Source organism: Mercenaria mercenaria, chromosome 13 (assembly GCF_021730395.1).
Source record: "Mercenaria mercenaria strain notata chromosome 13, MADL_Memer_1, whole genome shotgun sequence".
NCBI classification, from domain to species: Eukaryota; Metazoa; Mollusca; class Bivalvia; order Venerida; family Veneridae; genus Mercenaria; species Mercenaria mercenaria.
Window position 1 is genome coordinate 69980447 of NC_069373.1, and position 21518 is coordinate 70001964.

The 21518-nt window shown below is 32.4% G+C and overlaps 1 protein-coding gene across 1 annotated transcript in view; it reads left to right on the forward strand.

The window, feature by feature from the left end:
• Positions 1–21247, forward strand: part of LOC123529533 (QRFP-like peptide receptor) — a 59468-nt gene extending 38221 nt beyond the window's left edge. Inside the window, exons 2-5 of the mRNA XM_045309902.2 lie at positions 11468–11916; positions 15691–15795; positions 16452–16560; positions 18002–21247. Coding sequence (XP_045165837.2) covers positions 11468–11916; positions 15691–15795; positions 16452–16560; positions 18002–18189 — 851 coding nt within the window. The 3' untranslated portion in view covers positions 18190–21247. The remainder of the gene's footprint in view (positions 1–11467; positions 11917–15690; positions 15796–16451; positions 16561–18001) is intronic.
• Positions 21248–21518: the final 271 nt, after the last annotated feature.

Consider the following 21518-nt stretch of genomic DNA (forward strand, 5'->3'; position numbering starts at 1 on the left):
CAGATCCTACGTTTTCACCTGCAGCTTTGTCGCTTGTACTGATATTGCATCATCCTATGAAGATTTTTTCAGTATGAATTTGATAAAATGAACATGATGTTTTCCAGTCGTTTTACACATCGAACTTTACAAAATATATTTGCTATGCATTTATAATTCTGACAAACCATTAAGATAACCTAGAGCCGGACATATGTCAGCGGCAACTACTGTAGGCGTACATTTATTAGCGCGGCAAAAATTTAGCGCAAACGCAATTTTTGGTGAAATATCTAATTAATGCGTGGACGTGAATTAGCGCTCTCGCGAGACCGTTAATTTCTAATTTTAGCGCTGTCCGAGATAAGGCTATCGGAGATTTACGTAGATTCATGAAAATATTCGGAAATAAACTTAACCGTCGGCAATTTTTATGTAATGTGTTTCTGCTGTAATTATACGTCATACTGATTATGAAATCAATTTTTTTCACTGTTGGCGGGCTGAAGAAAGTAGGATTTATCTTAAATTATTTACTTAAGTGTTATACCGTAAATCTCTTCTTGTATTTAATTATAATAATCTGCGTGTTATATATTATGTATACTAGTTATAATTGCTGAAATAAAACGAGATTGTCATACATTTTAATCATTGAATCTCCTTTGTCCTACATGCATTGTGTCTTAATACAAACGTTCACACCTTTCCGTAACCGAGCGACTGCAACAACGGACATGTCCGAAGGTGATACGGAAATCGATAACAACTTGATCAAATGAGAAAAAACAAAAACTACAAGCTTAAATATTTTATTTTGTATGATGATATATTTAAAATAATAATATGAACAATAAACAGGAATATCATACGAACCTTAAAATATTAGCAAGCAGTTTAACTAGTGCAAACTGTCAAGAGTATTTATTTGCAAAATTTCGAAGAAAACATCATCAAATGAAAATGTACATGAAAATGCTTGGACAAAGTAATGCGCGGACATGAATTAGCGCACGTGCGATAGCGCTAAAAGCGCTGTTATTAGTACACCGCTAAAATAAGTAAGCCTACAGTAGGTAATGTTCTTATTTATATTTATAAGTTTTGTGTCTTCCATAAGATGTCTTCCTAGGATATCGACGTGTTGATATAGCAATCAATAATAAATATAGCATGGGATAGCCATATGGTGTAACATGACAAAATCGGTTAAAATATATCTGGACACTAGCACAAGTTATTCTTTTGAAATATTTCAAGATGTTTCTATTTATGCATTTGTCAAACAATTAGAACATAATGACATTACAAAACTTACAAGGCACACAGTAAATGAAATAATGGCCGCCAATAACAGCTCAACATTTGCTAACTAGCATCTAAATAAAGCTGAAACCCTTAAAAGTGATACTAGTAACCAAATGTTATACAGAATTACATGTATAAAGTAAAATATATATAACACGCACACTGTTAGAATTTCATACAAGGTGCACGTGTCAAAGGATCATTTTATCATTACTTAGACTAAATGTTCTTTCGGACCATGAAATGTATTATTTGGGATTCAGTGTAAACGATGCCTGATTAAGCTGATCTAGACAGTGTAAGGGATGTTGCATATTTCATCTGATGAACAGACTCATTTGAAACCGATTCTAATATTTTGAATAAAGCTGGGCTTTTGTCATTAGATAATATTCTCAGATTTAACACTACGCAATAAAGAACACGGCTGCAAGTAGTAAATTCATCGGCTTCGAAACCGAGTAGGACCATGTTAGTGCAACTGTCATTTCTAATTTCTTAAAATCACATGCATTTACTTTAGACATAAAATATGTTAATAAACTATTCACGGTGAAAGTGTTAAACTGAATGTTATTCTTATACAAATCAACTGAACAAAAGATAGCTCAATGAAAATCGCCAAAGATGCAACACAGATGCATCAGCCTCAATCGAGTCTATTACTATTTATCTTGTTCGAGAGGATTTTCTTATACATTTTATCAATATGATGTTTTCCTGACTAATATTTCAATTTTGAAAAAAAATGTCAAAACACTACGCGTTGATACATATATCAAGAGTAAAGCAAGATGTCTTTGATGATGTAATTATTTGACTAGTTGATTTTACTAATTGCATATATTAGGCAGTGAAACAATTAAGAAAATATAATATACACACCATAGTTACTATTAGTTAACCAGCTCATGTTTCATACTCTACAACGCAGCATAAAGTGCAGTCATTCTCTTGTCAATTTTCAGTATATTATTATCATAACAATAAAGCCAAGCTACAGATAAAAACTGTCATGTGAAACAGCATATATGCATTTTAAATATATTTGAATGATAAAAGTTTTCTTTGATAACATATCCACGAAATGAGATGGTACATATGGTCAAATTATTCGTGTTGCTAAAAACGTTGCACACTGTAAAACAATAATAAAACAACTTTCAGACAAACATACTTGGACTATTCAAAAGCAAAATTTTTTAGCACATCTTTAATTCGTCTCTGTAGATGTGCAAACATTGCCATACTCATACAAGCAATCTGGACAAAGTAATGATTTTATGTCTTTTTTTAATGTCTACGAAAGACATACATAACTTTCACAAAAAACTATTTTGCTTGTATATTTTCTATCATTGTCAATTATGTGTATCTGATTTGGTACAACTGTTAGCGAAATACCTTTACATTATGCGATGAAAGTTTGCGATAGCAATCCTCCATAGTAATGATTAACGAAAAATACATTTCTACAACAATAAATGAACAAATCACGAACCACTCTTTCTGAATGCAAATATAAAAGACAAAATCACCCCTAAATTCTTTTTATGATCAAATGTTAAATACGTTTTTGACCATTCATCAGTGTGGAAAGCAATTTAAACTGTCTGGACAATTTTAATATTATTACTTTTCTTATATTGTTATTGAAATAATAGGGAGAATGTTTACTATTTAGACATAAGAAAGGGCACGACAAAATGACGATTATATAGTACGGTAATAAAGATATAAACAATTCTACCTCGGTGTAAAGTAAACAATGCTGGCTAGCAAGGCAAAAGAAACTGAATAACTATTTTTTATCAATGTTAGTGTTTTGTAACGTAAATTTAGCTAGAAACATTGCCGTGACTTCAACTTGATCTGGTATTTGCGATTAACATCAAAATTTTCTTTCAAAATTGCTTTTCATTGAGAAAAGAAAATTGTTTGACTTAAAGAGACATTTTTGTCACATCAAATTGTTTTTTTTTTTAACATTACTGTTGCGGCATTTCTCCTTAAGTATAAAATTTGAGACTAGTTGCTAACTTACATATACATATAATCCAGTCTATACTATGATGTAGCGTCTAACCTTGTTTATCTTTACTAAAAGTGAAGTAAGTTAAGTTATCTGTCTATATGAGACCAATTAGGTTTCAAGTTATTTCAGAATCTATGGAATCTGAATTTAAACGTATATAGAATCTGAGCCAATTTTTTACATCTAACAAATTGTGCTATTGAGGGCCAGGCGGTGAATATGCCGATTTAGACGTTATTCTTTAACCCACACGATATTCATACAATACATAATAGTGTACAAAATTACCCCGGCGCCAACCTCAAATGAAGCCCTTCCCTTAACGGAGATGTGACAGCTAATAGTAATGGCGTTCCCCAATGTGTGCACAATCAAACACAAAAACATAGCGACAAACTTTAAAAGGGCTGAACACATCTACAGACAATACGGTTAAAGCTACTTCTTTCTACTTTTTCATAAGCTTACAGCTTATAGTATAAAGACTATATATTTTGCTAGCTAATAAGTTTGATGAAACAAATTTTAGAAGTTACGTGTGGCTTATAAGTAGATAGGGAGATAATCAATGAGTAATCAACCGCGATTGAGCAGCTTTTAACTTATTAAATAAATATTGTCTACTTGACTCAAAAATAAAGTGAAGCAGAAAATAAACTGCACGTATGATAATCTTTTTAACATTATTTTAATTGGTTCTCAGCTAATTACTCCGATCCCTGTATTTATGAGGCACCAGTAATATCACAGAGAAATATTCGCTATTTATATGATGCTGGCACTGTACTTTTTCACTAATGTAAAAAAAAGTAGCCGAATAAATTGAATAAATCGAATCACCAGAATTTAGCATTATCCCTTGAATTTTGTCGGAAAGGCAAATTGCTGTATAATCTCTCTGGTTTAATATATGAACTTAGTGTAAAATAATCTTAGAAAATATTTTCGTCTCATTTGCCTGCGGGAACAATTATTACCAGTATGGTTTGGTTCAAATTGCACTGCCTACATTTTTCTATTAATTAAGCAACTCTGATTAATAACTAAAGTGACGATGCACCTAGATAATCATCTTAATGTCGATGTATAATCGCTGGCAGATGAATTACATTTTTTTCTCATTGGTCAAAGTTAAAACATACCGACAAAAAGTCACGTTCCCAAAACACAGGCATCTCAAATGAAATCTATAAATTGCATGTCAAAACATATGCATGATACACATTCGCACAAGTATATATAGATAAAAGCAGATATATAGAAAACGTAGATTAAACAAACATATATAGTTGGACAGCACATTGGACCGGTCAGTGCCCTAAATCTACCGCTTCAAAATCAGTTTGTTGATCATACAGTGGTTTATGAGATATATATGGGTAAAGAACACGACGAAGAAAAATAAAAGCTGACTCGGTTTGAATGAGTCTAATTATGAGAGGTTATGAAATGTGCAATACCCCTCAAGCCCCCCGGTTAAAGCTCCCCAGAAGAGTTTTTTGCCACTTACTGTTTTAAGGTAGTGCTTCACTGTGTTCCTTTATTTGTTCCTTTTGTCCTCGTTGTCTGTGTGATTTTGTGGCTTTGCCTATGTGTTTGTGTGTATTCGGGGGGGGGGGGGGGGGGGGAGAGAGAAGGGAAGGGCGGATATGCGGAGGTGTCGTGTGCACGTCTATACATACACTGCTAAGTTTTGCGGTTATGGAAAGCTGAGTGTTTGGAGCGTGTCGTTCTTCGTTGAACATCTATCCTCGTTTTAAATGAGATAAAGTATTTATAATATGCGAATCAGTACCATAATTATAAGTGCTCGATTAAGTAGTATAACATTAATTACATGTGACATATTCTTAGTACATTGTAATACATACAGTTTACTTCTAGTATAGCCTACTAAGTAAGCGTAAATGTAATTATATAAACAAAGCCTCCTTTAAAAATTGTATACAATAAACGGTTATGTAAAATTGAAAACACAATCAAACAAAACATGATTTGAAATGATTACATTTTTAATGAAAATATTAATCAATGGAATAAAGATTTATTTGACACACATATATCCAATTCCATCAATGGCATATTTTTAAAAAGTATGAATACTATGAAAAGCATGCATTGCTGATATAAAAATGTCAGACAATTTGTAAAAGTATTATTAGAACATAATATGAGATTTTCAGAAAGGATGTTATTGTGTTTCTTAATCCTTCGTTTAAGATTATTAATTGTTATTTGTGTTAACGAGTATAGTATAGTTTTTTTTCTATTTCGGATATAATGCTATGTTATGTTTATTGCACCGGATGCACCGAATGAAAATGCGGTAAGGAATATTTAGTACTCTTCCTCTGTATTCGAACTTACTATATATATTGAATGAACAGTGTACATGTCTATATTAACAGTACGTGAGGCAAGAAATGATAGAGGGCTTAAAATAGTGCATTGCGGTACTCGCTTGGGGTGTAGAATTGTTTCATGTGCTGGCTTAAGACGTTCAGTAGGTGGTTCTACCCAAGTCCCCGCAAGTGATGAGTGTTGCTTGGAGGGGCACCTGGGATCTTTCCCCCTTATAAAAAGGTAGAAAGTCGCCATGTTACATACATTGGTGTCGATGTGCCGTTTAAACCCAACAAAAATCATTGCGAATGTTTTTAAAGAGTTTTTAAAGATAAGTTTATAAACCATTGAGATGAAGAATTTCACGATGATTTACAAAACACATCAAATTTTATCCAATTTTTCTTAAAACCAAGATTTTGTTTACCTGTTTACGCAAAAAATAATATCAAAATGAAATATTTTTGCGACAAAATAAGAAGTAACTGGGTGAAAAATGATAAAGATCATGTCAGCTCAGTATTAATTTCATATTATGTTTCATTCTTAAAAGAGAGCATATAGCATTAGCAAACATAGGCAAATTCTATAATTTCTCGAGAGTGCATTTTATTGAAATTTCAATTCAGTATTTTCCCTACTAGTATTGCAGTTTTCAATCCTTTTATTCTTTCCATTAATACAGAGCGCAACGGCCTTTTGTACAAGTTCGTGTTTATACATCGTTATGATGATTAATTCACAAAACGTGATTATGCAATTTTGTTTACGATTGTCAACTGTTCAGTATTAAAGAAATATCAAAGCATTCCGCGAATCAGATATTGATGCTTGTCACACCTTCAATCTGCCCCAGGAGGCATATAAGTTTAATCTGTTGATGTGATGTTGAAAAGCCTTCAGCTATGGGTAATATACATGTATTTTCTCATGAACTGAGTCTGCTATAATTCTGCTTGGTTGCATTCTACGCTTCCAAGGGATCTTTTTACAGATTTTATTCAGTATCTATTTGTGCTAAAAACTGTTAAATGGAACAAAGAATTGGAATAAACATAATATCAAGTGAAATATTAAGCTTAACACATGCAAAATTATTTGTCTTTTAAATTTTCAACATTATATTCCAGCCGTTTCTTATACCTACCCTTAACGAAATTATTTTTTCTATGCAAATATTTGTCTGCTATTCAGTAAAAACAGTAAATTTTGTTGAGTTTAACTAGGTTTAACGCACTAATTTTCTGTTAAGCTTTTTTATGTTATTATTTCATCGTGGACAGGGACGTGAGTAGAACCACCGACGATCCGTAATCCAGTTAGATTTGATCGGCGATTCATATGAGGACTCATGTACAATAATGTAATTGTTGACAAAGTTTCACACGAACAAGACAAACTGACTTGGACGGCTTAAAAGCAAACACTGCTAAAAGTCCTTTGAGGCACCAATACATTTTATGTCATGTCTGTAAAAATGCAATTATTGCCAAATCTACCTAAACAGTAAAGGAATATGATGAATCATTTATGTCTCATAGTAACTATTAAATCCACGGTAACAGTATACATTTTAGACAGATACATTCATTGCCTGTATATGTTCTATTTCTGCCAGTCATGGTTCTATGTAATTGCTCCCCGTGTTCTTTATTTGGTAAAATTGCTCGCGATAATTTGCAGTAAATGTAAAAATAACGGAAATCCTCCTACAGGTCAAAGATACGCTATTAACGTCAGAAACCTTTGACTTTTATTTCTATTGAATCTCTGATCAAATATCAGCAACTTTCCTAAAAGAGTATATACAAGTTTCGGCCATCTTTTCTGTATATATAGTTTCCTTTATTGCTCCTTTTGATAGATAGCCGGTCCTTCGTTTCTGCTACTAGAATATGACAGGTCTACTTTCGACAAATGAGATAAAAATGTGATAATGAAACCGTAAAATTAATTTCAGTTGTCATGTAACATTATACTGAATGGCTTGCCAGTCAATAGTCAAAAGTAATGTATTTTTTAAAAAGAGTTTTCTCTCGGTTTTCACTTTAGCTCAGCAAACATGTGTTGAACTGTAAAGCAGAAAAAATTAACTGATAATTGTTAGGAGTCATGTAATAAAATATATATTATAACATTATAAAGTAGTCTTCCTAAATACTATAGTCGTAAACACAAATAACAGTTACTAATCTTAAACGAAGGATTATGAAATACAATAACATACTTTCTGATAAAATTTCCTCCGTACTTGGATTCAGTGTTGTTATATTTTCTGGTCCATTCAATTGATGTGTAATAGAGTTCAGTAAAAGGTGTTTTGCTTTTTTCATAACCTCTCATGAACAGACTTAATCAAACCGAGTCTGTTATTATTCTGCTTGGTTGCATTCTTTGCTTCAAAAGGATCCTTTTTACAGATTTTATTGACTACTTTGCCGTCGTAGACGAAATTTTAAACCTGATGTCAAATAACATATTTGATATAGAGGAATGAACGTACATAAATGACCGTTTTTAGCAAACAATGAAATGTTGTCTGCAAAAGGAAATTGTATCGAAAAAGGGCCTTGGGAAAATTAGCGTTTCGCAATTGCAATTGTATCATGATGTTCTATGATGTTTTGCATGTACCTCGCGTTAATTCTTGAGCAGGGCGACAGAGATATAACGCCATTTAAATGGACAGTAGAATTATCAATGTAGAAAAACAAATTCAAACGCCTTGCAATTATCCTTAAGTTAAATGTACTTCTGTTGATATTGCCTCGGTGGGAAATCATTGTAAATTGGACATTTAAAACATAAAGATTGTTATTAATTTCTACGTACGGAAACAAAAATACATTGTACAATGCTATTTATTTCAGTTTATACATGCTAGAAAGGCAGATAGATTTAATGAATATATCTATGACAAATGAAAGTCTTTGTAACATTGTGTAGCTATCGGCAAATCATTCTAGTGAAGATCAAATAGTGAAGTCAGAAGAATTTTCTCTAAACGATATTACAGAGACGTGACAACTGTTGAGCTAAAGGTGACCATTCCGACAAACGAAATTAATTTAGGGACTTTACTGAAATGGTGTTTCTCATTTTGTCTAAGTTATTTCGGAAGCATAGAACGCAACCAAGCAAAATAATAACAGACATGGTTTAACCGAGTCTGTTCATGAGAGGTAACGAAATATGCAACACCTCTCACTCCTTTTAGCACCGGCTTGCGCGGAATTCTATTTATAGAGTATGTGAACTTGGTTTCGTCTAAACTATATCCTTAATATAGCACAGATATTTAATTCAGCACATACTTTGTTTATATAATGTTATACTAATTAACCATGGACAGTACGGTTATGGCAATTTATATAGAATCCAAGGTGAAATGATATACTATGTTCTACACAGATATTAAAATATTAAAAGTAAATTGAAAATACAAATTAATTTGTTAATTTGTTTCGATTCCAAGCATAGTTATTCATTTTATACATCAGAGCAATATTGAAATCTATGTTAACTTTGATGAGTTAAACATAACATAGACCGAGGGTATTACTTCTGTAAGAAGTAATTTCAGCATTTTATCAAGTCATTGATGTCTGCTATGTAGATGAATTAAACTCCCCAAACAATTAAATTTCCTCTTTTATAAATCCTGCCATGACGGTATAACTAATCTAACAATAATACAACTCCTAGACCTATGTATATTTTATCTGAAGAATCAAAAGAGTATCACAACATTTCTCATAGAAGGACACACAAAATTTTGTACATGTTTGATAATGTATATTGTTTTGATCAGTTCTTTATAATTATCTTTTTCCTTAATTGATTTTACATAAGAACATCGTGGGGAAGCTTGGTGTCATTGATGTTTAATCTCAAATACCACAAAAAGTTTTAAGAATTAGCAGCTTGTGCATAGATTGTTGAACAACACAAAGGGAGGTTACCAAAAAAAAGAAAATCATAATTCTTTTATGTAACAGGTATTCCACTGTTACTGTACCTACCGAGACAATTTGTTTGCTAAATATTTTAATGGAATGTGTAACTATAAATTGTTTTTATTTTGTTTTAAAGCGGCTGACTTTGAGCAGAAAAAGTTGAGTAGAATGTGTAATATAAAGCTAAATTCACTTATGACAACATTTGATCTAAATTTTAGTTAGGACCTGAGCTTCTAATACCTATCATTTAAATGAAATATCAAACGGCATTTTCCCTTGAATGTTGTCGGAAATACAAATGACTATAATATATATGGTGTTAGATATGAAACCAGTATTTTGGTGTTAGGAATGATGCCACTATTATGGTGTTAGGTATGAAACCAGTATATATGGTACTAGGTACGAAAGCAGTATATATGGTGTTAGGTTAGTAACCTGTATATTTGGTATTAGATAAAAAAGTATATATATGGTGTTAGGTATGAAACCAATAAATATGGTGTTAGATATGAAACCAGGATATATGGTGTTAGGTATGAAACCAATATCCAGTATATATGGTGTTAGGTATAGGATTAGGGTTAGGTCATTGCAGCATCGTTATTAGAAATACTTACTGAAGCAATGCATATTCGTCACTAACAATGAAATACTACACGAAAATTGTCGAAGAAGCTGTAGATATGAAATGTTGGTATGCCTCTTAGCAGTTCTAAAACCTATAATAAGATACACTTTGGAAGAATTGAAATCATCTAAGCAAGATTATAGTAGAATCAGTTTGATTATTCTGTTCACCAGATGTAATGAAATGTGCAACACCCCTCACATTCCCTAGCACCGATTAAAGCTGAATTCTGATCGATGATATATAAAACTTGCTTAATAGCAAATCATTAAATATCAAGGAGACTTGGTGTTACCAAAGAAGGACATTTTTTCGTAAATAGAGTATCTTCTTTAGAACAAAACATTAAAATCACAGCCTGCCCAAACCGGAATCTGCAGCATATGGACGTGCACATACACATATAACATGCACGCTCGCACACATACACAAAAAAGGCAAGCACACCCACCAATTAAAACGGGGCTTCAGCAAAATTTTTAGGTATAGAGAATATCTGCTGATACTACCAATGTCAATTTCAACTTAGTTTTTTACTACGAACAGTGTAACAAATTAAAGACCCTCAAGAATATTACGGTCGATTTACAAAAGCCCATCAGCCAATGAGACTAGGAGATCTTGAGCTTATACATACATTATGAAGTACAAATTAACATGCCAACGAATACAGTTAGTTTTACCGTATGTTCTATATAGACACTGCACAATATTGCATTTTGTGCATGCATTCCAACCCCCACCACCTCCTCTCCCGCAAAAAAAAGCAACAAGAAACAAAACCCATACCAAATCCAATAAATGAATTACTATAGTATATGATATTGATTTGATATACATCTTAAGAACATTTTGTAAGACTCTCACATGTTACATAGCAACAATGTACAAATACATTTAAATGAAATATTTCGGGCGTCAGTAATGAAACAAATTTAAGACACTTGAATGTACGACGTAGAATAATAGCAGCATGAAATGTGTGGAATGCATTTCAAAGCTGTTTTAGCAATGTTTCATTCCAGCTATGAAACTGATATGAATCATGCACTTAATTCATTGTTAAATATATCAAACATCCCGTCACACGTACTGTTCTAGATTTACTGTAGCATACAATCGTTGTCATGAAGGAACAAAATTCATTATCTAAGTGATGTTTGTGACATATCCTAGACGCCAGTAAGACACCTTATCATTTATCTATTTCAGTTGCCGTCCTGGTGGCAAGCGTATTTTCCCTGATTCTGATTGCTTGTGACAGATTCTTCGGGATTGTGTTCGCCATGAAAGCACACATCATAGAACGCAAGGCAAGTCACTCCATCGTGCTAATCTGGGTTTGTGCGATCGCTGTTGCAACACCACTTCTTGTCGTGCGCAAAGTTGAGTCATTCGCGTGGAAAAACCATGTTGAAATATGGTGTGACGACGAATGGCCATTGAAAGTAACTGAAAATCCAGAAACCGGAATGAAAGAATATTCAGTTCCTAGTAGAAAAGCCTACTATACAGTTCTGACAGTGGCATTATATTTCCTACCAATGATATTTATGGCTGCTATATATAGTTTAATCATTTTAACGGTGTGGTTTGCTCGTTCGCCTGGGGAAAGGGTATCAGCAAAGGAAATAAAACTTCAAAAACGAGTAAAAAGAAAGGTATGCAATATCAATATATTATGCAGTCGAAACAAAGGTTATTTTTCATTTAATTTTTATATTTAACAAATGCAAGATATATGAGATTACATAAGGTTAAGCTTAACACTGTTTTGTCAAAAACAGCGGTATATTTGGACGAACGAGTCCCCAAATGTATGAATTAAATATGTTTAGTATGTATGATGGGTAAAAGTAGGGTTACATCCCATAGTGTAAAGGAAAACAATTATTGAATAATGTTGCAAAGGCAATTTAATGATTTGTTTTTCTGTAGTAAACAAATCTGGCGGATCATAAATGATATAGCGTTAAAGATGTTGCAATAAAATACATATTTCAGCAATGGTTGTATACAATTAAACAATTATGGTATCATAACACAATTTTCACATTGAAACGTTTTGAGATATTTTAAAATATATTTTGATTTTTTAAGTACCTTTCTGACATTTTAAGATTTAACATTATTTTACTATGTGTGTGTATTTGTTCCAATATTGTTCTGCAAATTTAGCTAGAGTATTTTAAATTTTAGGACTAGTTCTGTCACCCTTTCGTTGGCGTCGGATTAGCGTCGGCTTCCACGTCAAAACAATTTAACAGTTACTAATTAGAACTCTAACGGACTTACTACGAGTTAGAATCCACGTACACGATTCTCTAAACAAGTCGCATCCCTCAACGCTCAGTTGTCTTACTATACTTGCCCATTATCTACAAACAGTCCAGTTTTAAAGTATCCATTAAGAATGGACAGCTACAGGGTTAATAATAGATATTTGTGGTAAAATAATAGTGTATATAGAGCTGTGTTGGTACAGGTATCTAAGTAATGGATAAAACGGACAATCAATTGCGTCACATTGTGTTTAAAAAACCTCTTAAATATACATAATATATAGAGAATATTAGGTTACTGTCGGATAAATTTAAATTTATTAGGCGAGTTGAAGAAAATATATTAGGCGAGGCTGCTGCCGAGCCTTATATATTTTCGTAGACGAGCCTAATAAATTTAAAATTTTCAGACAGTAATCTTATATTCTATTTATCCTACGTGCTCAGAATATTTGGGCAAAAGTCGTTGGAAAGACCAACAGCGTGCAGACTTAACGTCATATATAACGTTTGCAAGTGCAACAAAATTTGCGGATAAAATAGAAAAAATGTAATAACTTTTTTGTTTCTGGATAAAAACTTTTGATATTACCACTTATTTTCTTAGTTAGAACATTTCCAATACAATGATAACGGTTTCATTGAAAAATTCGGAAAAAATATGTTTTCAAAATTTCCGGCTGAAGTGCCGTAAAAGTGAAAAATAGCAATAACTTTTTTGTTTCTGGATAAAAACCTGTAATTTGACCACTCATTTTCTAAATTCAAACATTTCCAATACAATAGTATCGGTTTCAGTTTAAAATTTTGATAAAATATGTGATTTCAAAATTTCCCGCAAAAGTGATATTTTGACACTGACTGAATAAAGCAAAGTTTATTAGGCAGGCCGATATTGTGCTATATCTTGTATAAGGGTAGGATAAATATATTTACTCTGCAATGTTCAACGTTAATTCAATGTATCCTTTAACACCTTGTAAACGGTACAACAGTTTATACCGGATCCGAAGTTCGTTGATAACTTCCTGTGTACGAACTAATCGAGTTTCTTTCCCAAACCTTCTAGTTATGTGAATGACGTATCTAAACACGCTAAATTAGTTGATGTGCCAGTATCGCAGGAAACCTTATGGTATATAAAACCTAATGTCAATTTTATTGTCAGGGGTTAAGATGATCGTGTCCTAGCAATAAGTATAGTAGTCAGTGCATTCGTTAAAGGAGATCGTGTACAGACTTTCTACTAGGCAATATTTGCAGCTGTTTTAGATGACAGATCCAGATGAATGACGTCACAAATGATGCCAGATATAAATGTTTTAATCATATCGCTCCGAAACTTATAAATTGTCCTTATCGGTGGAAATATTAATATCGTAATTGAACAAAAATATACTATACATTCATAATTTATGAGTTCTGCTGCAGGTTTTATTCATTTTACTTAATGTCGTCATGCGCTGTATTATTTGTTCTTCGCGAATATACTGTCCTGATCGCACCATTATCGAAATTCATTTGCGATGCTAAAATAACGAATACGAGATATCAGCTGAGAAAGTCTTTGGTATATATCAAACGGATATTATCAGTTGACATTTAGTTTTGGTTGCCGATGGTACAAAAACAAATGTGTATGCTTTGTATGAATATATTCAACGTTCCTTTATAAACGCTTTAATACAGACCCTGATCCTAAACAACAGAAAAAGAATGAAAATCTGATTTAGACAAATACTCTGGAGCAGAATTTTGTAGTTTCCTAGTAGCAACAAATTTTCTCAGTATGAATATTGATATTTAGTAGTTACGACTACTGATTTTATAATTAATGCAGACCATATAAAAAATTTAATTGTTTCAGTTAATTTCATTTTTCCAGTTCTGTATTAAATGCGCACTTTATAAACTATAGTATATCTACATTTTATACGCTATACATTTACGAACAGTTATAATACGCTAAACATTTACGAACAGCTATTATACGATATACATTCCGGATAGTTTATATATACGTTATACATTTACGGACAGTTTATATATACGTTATACGTTTACGGACAGTTTATATATACGTTATACATTTACGGACAGTTTATATATACGTTATACGTTTACGGACGGTTTATTTATACGTTATACGTTTACGGACAGTTTATTTATACGTTATACGTTTACGGACAGTTTATTTATACGTTATACGTTTACGGACAGTTTATATATACGTTATACGTTTACGGACAGTTTAATTATACGTTATACGTTTACGGACAGTTTATTTATACGTTATACGTTTACGGACAGTTTATATATACGTTATACATTTACGGACAGTTTATTTATACGTTATACGTGTACGGACAGTTTATATATACGTTATACATTTACGGACAGTTTATTTATACGTTATACATTTACGGACAGTTTATATATACGTTATACATTTACGGACAGTTTATTTATACGTTATAGATTGACGTATAGTTTATATATACGTTATAGATTTACAGACAGGCAGTTTACACTTGTAGTCTATCTGCACAATTACAATTACAATAATTTCTAAGCACTGGCCGATACATGTTTCAAAAATGTCTGAACACGCAAACACCTTTCTTAATTGAACGTAAACTAGTTGTTCACTGCATGATCAAAGCGAAGTTGAAACAACTCGGTGCAAATATATAGATTAATAAACAAGAACAGCTAAACAATATGTTGCAATCAATCAATTCCTGCTTGATGTATGACAATGTATGTAACAGTGTAGACACTGAAGGGCAGCGAAAGGGAAGAACTTTGACAGTAATTAAACTGTTATGTATTGAACGCATAGCAATTTTACTTTAATTAATACACTTCAATATTGTGAAGATATATCTTTTGTATATTGAATGCATAGGATTCCAATAAGCAGACTTCGTTTTATATTATATTAGATCGTAAGTGGATACTTTATAGGTTTAAAGCAATAGTTGTATTGAACATCATGTATCAAATGCCTTTGGCAAATTGTCATTTCGTATGTACATTTTTTTTCATCATATATCAAATGTCATTGGCAAATTGTCATTTCGTATGTACATTTTTTTCATCATATATCAAATGTCTTTGGCAAATTGTCATTTTATATGTACATTTTTTCAGGTTGTTAAGATGCTTATTATTATACTGGCTACTTTTGGTGTGTGTTGGATGCCACTTCAAATAAGTATATTATACACAGAATTCAGAACAAATCGAGAAGAGACGGTAAGTTGTGTGAATATTCCAGTCGTATGAATTTTGTTTATAATCTTATTACAATCTCGTCACTAGCAATCGTCTTTTTGCCGCCCTCTTAATCTGATAGACACTCTTACAAGAAAATATTTACATGGTATCATATTAGTACAGTAGTACAGATTCACCTGAAAACCTAAGGTGACAATTTGAATGCAAGCCGAAATTAAATTCTAGTACTCATTAATTTGTAATCAAACAATATGAATAGAATTCAATTTTGAAATTGGAAACATGTTAAGACATAGCGAGGTATCGAATAGTTTTGTCATATACTAGTAAATACTTAATACTTAATACTTGAACTCCTGTATGATGTCAAATGATTGTGTGCACATTGCAAATGGGCTTTCGCTATTACTATTTTTTAATCCAGTTACTCTATGACTGCATATGTATGAAATACTGCTGTAACGTTTGTTAAGGTGTGGTTCTCTAAAGTAGCGGTTTCTATTGGGTCTTTGTTCTTGATTTCCAGTTAAAACACAAATCAATCTAGCTTTATTCACTTTTTTCACTGAAAACATTTGCGATCATTAATTACAAATTTAATTATATAAAAATATAACTTTGTTAAACACTCAACTTTGAATGTTTCTTTAAAGTGTTTAATGTTTAATTTTCAGTTACCTTCATGGTATAGGATTCTGGAGTTTATATCATACACAATTGCCTATGCGAACAGCGCTCTTAATCCACTTATATATGCTGGTTTCAACGAAAACTTTAGGAAAGGTATGTTTTTATCATATCTCAAAATAAACTTTAAACGCTTCAAAACTGTATGTCCCTATTTACCTGAAGAATTTGCCTTGAACTTTATTCCAGTGGTGCAGTTTTTCAGGTGTGCATTATACATCAAAGAAAACGGATGTGGACACTGTATTTGCTATTGTTATATCAATATAGGATTCACTTAACAATAAGATTTATATTGTTAAGAAAGATTTTGAACTTTAGCATACGGACAACTGTACCAGGACCGAGTGCTCATTGGTTGAAATGTATTACAATTATCTTTATCAATAATTTAGCAGGAAGAGCAATCATTAATTGATAAAACAGGAAATAATTAAAAGAAATATTTTTGTGGAAGGTCTTAGTACGAGTACACACAATGTTTTATAATAAAACACAATCTTACCCTAAGAAGCTGTCCTAAACATTTTAAAGATTACTTACCTTGTTGAAAACTTGCTGAAACATATTTGTCTTTATATACAAACATTAATTTCTTGTTTCAAAATAGTTCTTTAAGTCTCGAGGCGTGTTATAGTATACTAAAAGTGTAGTTTTAAATTGTATATGCTTCTGCCATCGCTATCTATTCATTTGGTCAATGAACCGTCTTTATGAATGCTTCAGTTGTATGAGTTGTCAAGGGACCATTGGAAACGATGTTATTATATCTCGTTTTTACTGCCAATTCAAAACTGCTATATAACTAATGGTCGTTATGCTTACTGTTTCTTTCGAAAATACCGTCATTCTTTCAGTTAGCAAAATCGCGATGACAGTGTTTACTGTCAGTGATACCGGGAGTTTTTCGAGCGTTTGTTAACTCAGAACATTCTAGTAACGATGTAAATGTCTTGAATAGCCTGGAACTGTCGATTGTTATCTCAAAAATGAATTTATAAATAATGTGTCATTAATATTCATCTTGCTTCTAGGTATGATAAAACAAAAATCACAGTCATTTTCGTGGAACAGTAAAATTGTCAACATTCGGAGAAATATTGTCAGCATTGACTTAACCTCGGTTGTAAATATTATTCTTGTGTAATCAACATTTACTATCTCACATAAAGCTGACTTATATTTGCATATTGTAACATCAGTTGTTTGAACATGCAAATGCTTAAATACATAACCAGAAAGTTAATTTCATTGAATTTTACATAATAGTTATTTACTGTCGTATCATTATTATAAGAATTTTTCTAATAAAAATTTGTTATTTATCGTCTTATTGCCATATATATTATTTTATTGTTGTAAGTATTGTTGTTGTGATAGATTTTGATGTTATTTTTGTCATCGTCTTGGGGGTGAAAGGCATCACGTAAAAAACTTTGCAAAGAAATCATGGGAGAAACTTCCATAATATCTTTAAAATCTCTTGTTAAATCTTCAATCTAAAAATAATATATTGCTTACAGGTTTATCATTTCAGGGTTTCGTTCCTTATTTGGATGCTACGAAAGAAAGCTGTACGCCGCAATATCTCGAGCGGATTCCATGTACAACACTTCAACAAGTAATATGACTAACGCAACAAAACTTCAAAACACTGAAGTAGTGCAGGCATTTAATCTTGACACGTGCTCACCCACAAATCCACAGTCTAGCCAAAGTGACTAACACTATATGTGCATGGGTTGATTCAATTGGTGGATTTATATAACATTCAAAGATGGAAATGTCATGAAACGCCTGTGACGTGTTATTGAACGTTCATGAAGTGTGGCGGTCTATTTTCATACACTTGAACAGCATTAATTACTCCCATTACGAACCATTACATTTGAATTATTTCGTAATGGAATAATATCAAATTCGTTCGAAATGAAATGTTAAACCTGAAACAGTTGTCAGTACCCACGTTTTGTTTTAATCTTTCAACAGTATATAGTTTTATAAAATGAATAGACAATAGTAACTAGGGCGCAAGCATGATGTGCAATCGCTCGTAAGTGTAAATCGTTATTTTGTCAACAGAAAAAGGAATGCATCTCACCTTAAATGTACCATTTCTATAGAAAACTGTATTTCTTCACCCTGTCGGAAACTTGTGCAGTTTATTTTTCTGTTATGATAAGATTTAAAAAACAAATTCGTGAAAAGAAATAACAAAGAAATTTAAAATAGTTTTTTTATGATAGAAACATAACCAAAAAATATGAGCTAGAAATATAAGAATGGAATTAAAAACAATAAAATCGTATTTATTTCCTACGGTGGTATATTTTGGATATGTTAGTATTTGTGTTAGATTAAGAAACGAGATAATTTCATCTATAAACAAGAATGGCCCTAAATCGACGTCCCCAGTTTTACATCTGAAATAAGTCGCGCTCACTAGTTGCTAATTTTCTACAAATGAAAAAGTGTAAACTGTCTTAGAAATTTTATCCTGAAGAATGTTGTTGTTATATTGTTGAGCTAAAACATGTAAGACTCGTGTCGACCATGGTTTTTTGACATTTCAAAATAACATTAAAAGACCTGTCACAAATTAACGATTATGGTAAATAAAATATTCCGAAATCGAACAAGATTTAGAGAAATTAACTCATATTTATACACAAGCATTTTTGTGTGCTACATGCCATGCCTTTTTGTTTCCATTACGTGTGTTAGAGATTCACCTGGAGGGGATTACTTTTATTTACACTGTCCCGTGTCTTTGGAACATGGTGGGGGTAAGAGTGAGGTAGGGTGCGCACCATAAACCGGTTTAAGCTCCCCAGAGGTGTTTTTGCAACTGACCGTTCCAAGGCGGTGCCCCACTGTGTTCCTTTGTTTGTTCGTTCGTTTTGTCCTCGTGTATTGGCTTTGTGTGCGAGTGTGTGTGTGCGTGTGTGTGTTTATGGTGTGCACGTCTGCGTGCTGTGGGTGTCGTTTTGGGGAGGCTGCGTTTTTGGCACGTGGCATTCCCTGTTTGATATTTGTCTTTGTTTTTTTTTTCTTGGACAATGTTGCAAATAGTATTTGTTTGAAACCTGCTTCTTCGATTTCAGAACAAGTACACAGTCATAAGGTTGCACCCAACCAAAATATGTATAAAAAATATTGTCTATGTTAGCGTTCAACATCTCTTCATTAAACTTTAACAGTTTGAATATCTTTTCAAAGCAATATGGTGCTCATAATTCTTTTTTGGACCTTTGTTCCAAGATTATTCACTTTATTGATTCATTTAAAACATAGCCACAGGCTGATTGGGTAATTTATTTTCACTGCTGTATATCTATATATTTATTTCTTTTATAAAGTATTTCTTTCCGCAGTGCAAAGAGAGCAACATCACAGCGGATTAGAAGTTTACATAATACATATAATTTTTTCGATAAAGGCTATGACTTTGGTTGATATATAATAATTTTACATTCTTGTAAATGAAAGATACAATGTTTGTCAGCCACATGAGAATTGTTTTGCTAAAGGCAAAGTATACGTTACGAAATATTTATTATTATTTTTACTGTCAAGTTTGTATTTGGTAACCTTCCATTGATAATTTGCCAGTGCCATAGAGATTTGGATTTGATGTTGTCTGATTTTGTGTGGTAGTCTTATTTATTTTACCTTCTTGAGGCGATTAATAACGAAGAACCTAAACACCTGGTCAGTCCCCTGGTGGACACGCTTTTGTAGAAATATTGTTTTGTATATAATCTGAATAAGGAAGGGTCAAGTTTTGCAAACCCTACCGTTAAACGGAGTCACACACGAATATGGCAAACAACAGGATATTGAACACATTGTGCAATTAACTCTTATTGAAGGATTGTAACTACGAAGAAAAGAAACGCTATATTTTGTTTTAGTATGTTCAGTTCTGCTCAATACGGGGATAGAGGGTGTGGACGTTAGCTTGCATTTCCACTATAGTCCATGAACATGCTCAATATTTTGTCTAGCGAGTCGATAATCATTTCAGTTTGGAATTAAATTAAAATCGTTAAGGGAAGGTTCGGCACAATGAAAGTGATTGTCACTGTATGTGTTTTATGACGTTTATGTCCTCACGGCTGTTAACATATAACAATGTTCTAAAGATCTCTACGTGGAAAGATGGCAAACTTGATGACAATTGCTTATCAGCTGTAAATTGACAATGTGACAAAGGGCGTAAGGAATGTTTCACATTTCATTACGTTCATAATCAGACTAAATCAAACCGACTCCGAGTCCCAATATTTGCTTGGTTGCGTTCTTAGCTTCTAAAATATTTTCTTAAAGATTTTATCACATGCCAAGCACACAAATAACGTCTACCAGTTTCGCATGAAATGTGTGCATTACAAGAAGCGCACGTTGTTGTATCTTAAATTTTTGTTGCGTGGTTACATTATCATTAATCTATTTCTCTGATTACTAGTGTTACTGCCTTCCAATCTTTTGCGCCTACCGTCGATGCTATGTTGAAACTTCAAATCAGGATATAGGATTAATTCATGCGGGGAAGCTACCAAACTAGATTGGACAAGCTCTATGGTTCTGACCCTCTGTCCAACGCATCATGAAATATGTCTACAAAGGTTATTTTATCAATTAAAAGATGTAAAATTACGACAATTTTATCAGTCGTACTAAATACTTAAAAAGGAAGGTTGTTCATTAATGCTGGTTGAAGTAACACGTATACTGAAGGTTGTGTGAAATTCTTATCGTGTTATAACGAAAATCATTCCAACATCCCTTTTCTGCCTTTTTATTAAATGTAATTGTAATATCATGATTGCATTATCATGTATAAATGTTAAACATTTACATATACTGAGAATAAAAAATCGTGATATCACATTGTTTTCTTGTGTTTGGACCTTGTGTCTGTTTACCGCTAGACAAGATTTTTAGATCAAACTTTGATTGGCCTATATAAAACTTCTAGGGAAAATGGTAATGTATTGGTAAAATATAAAATATATCTGAAGAAAAAAAATCCCGTTTGAAATTATCTTTAA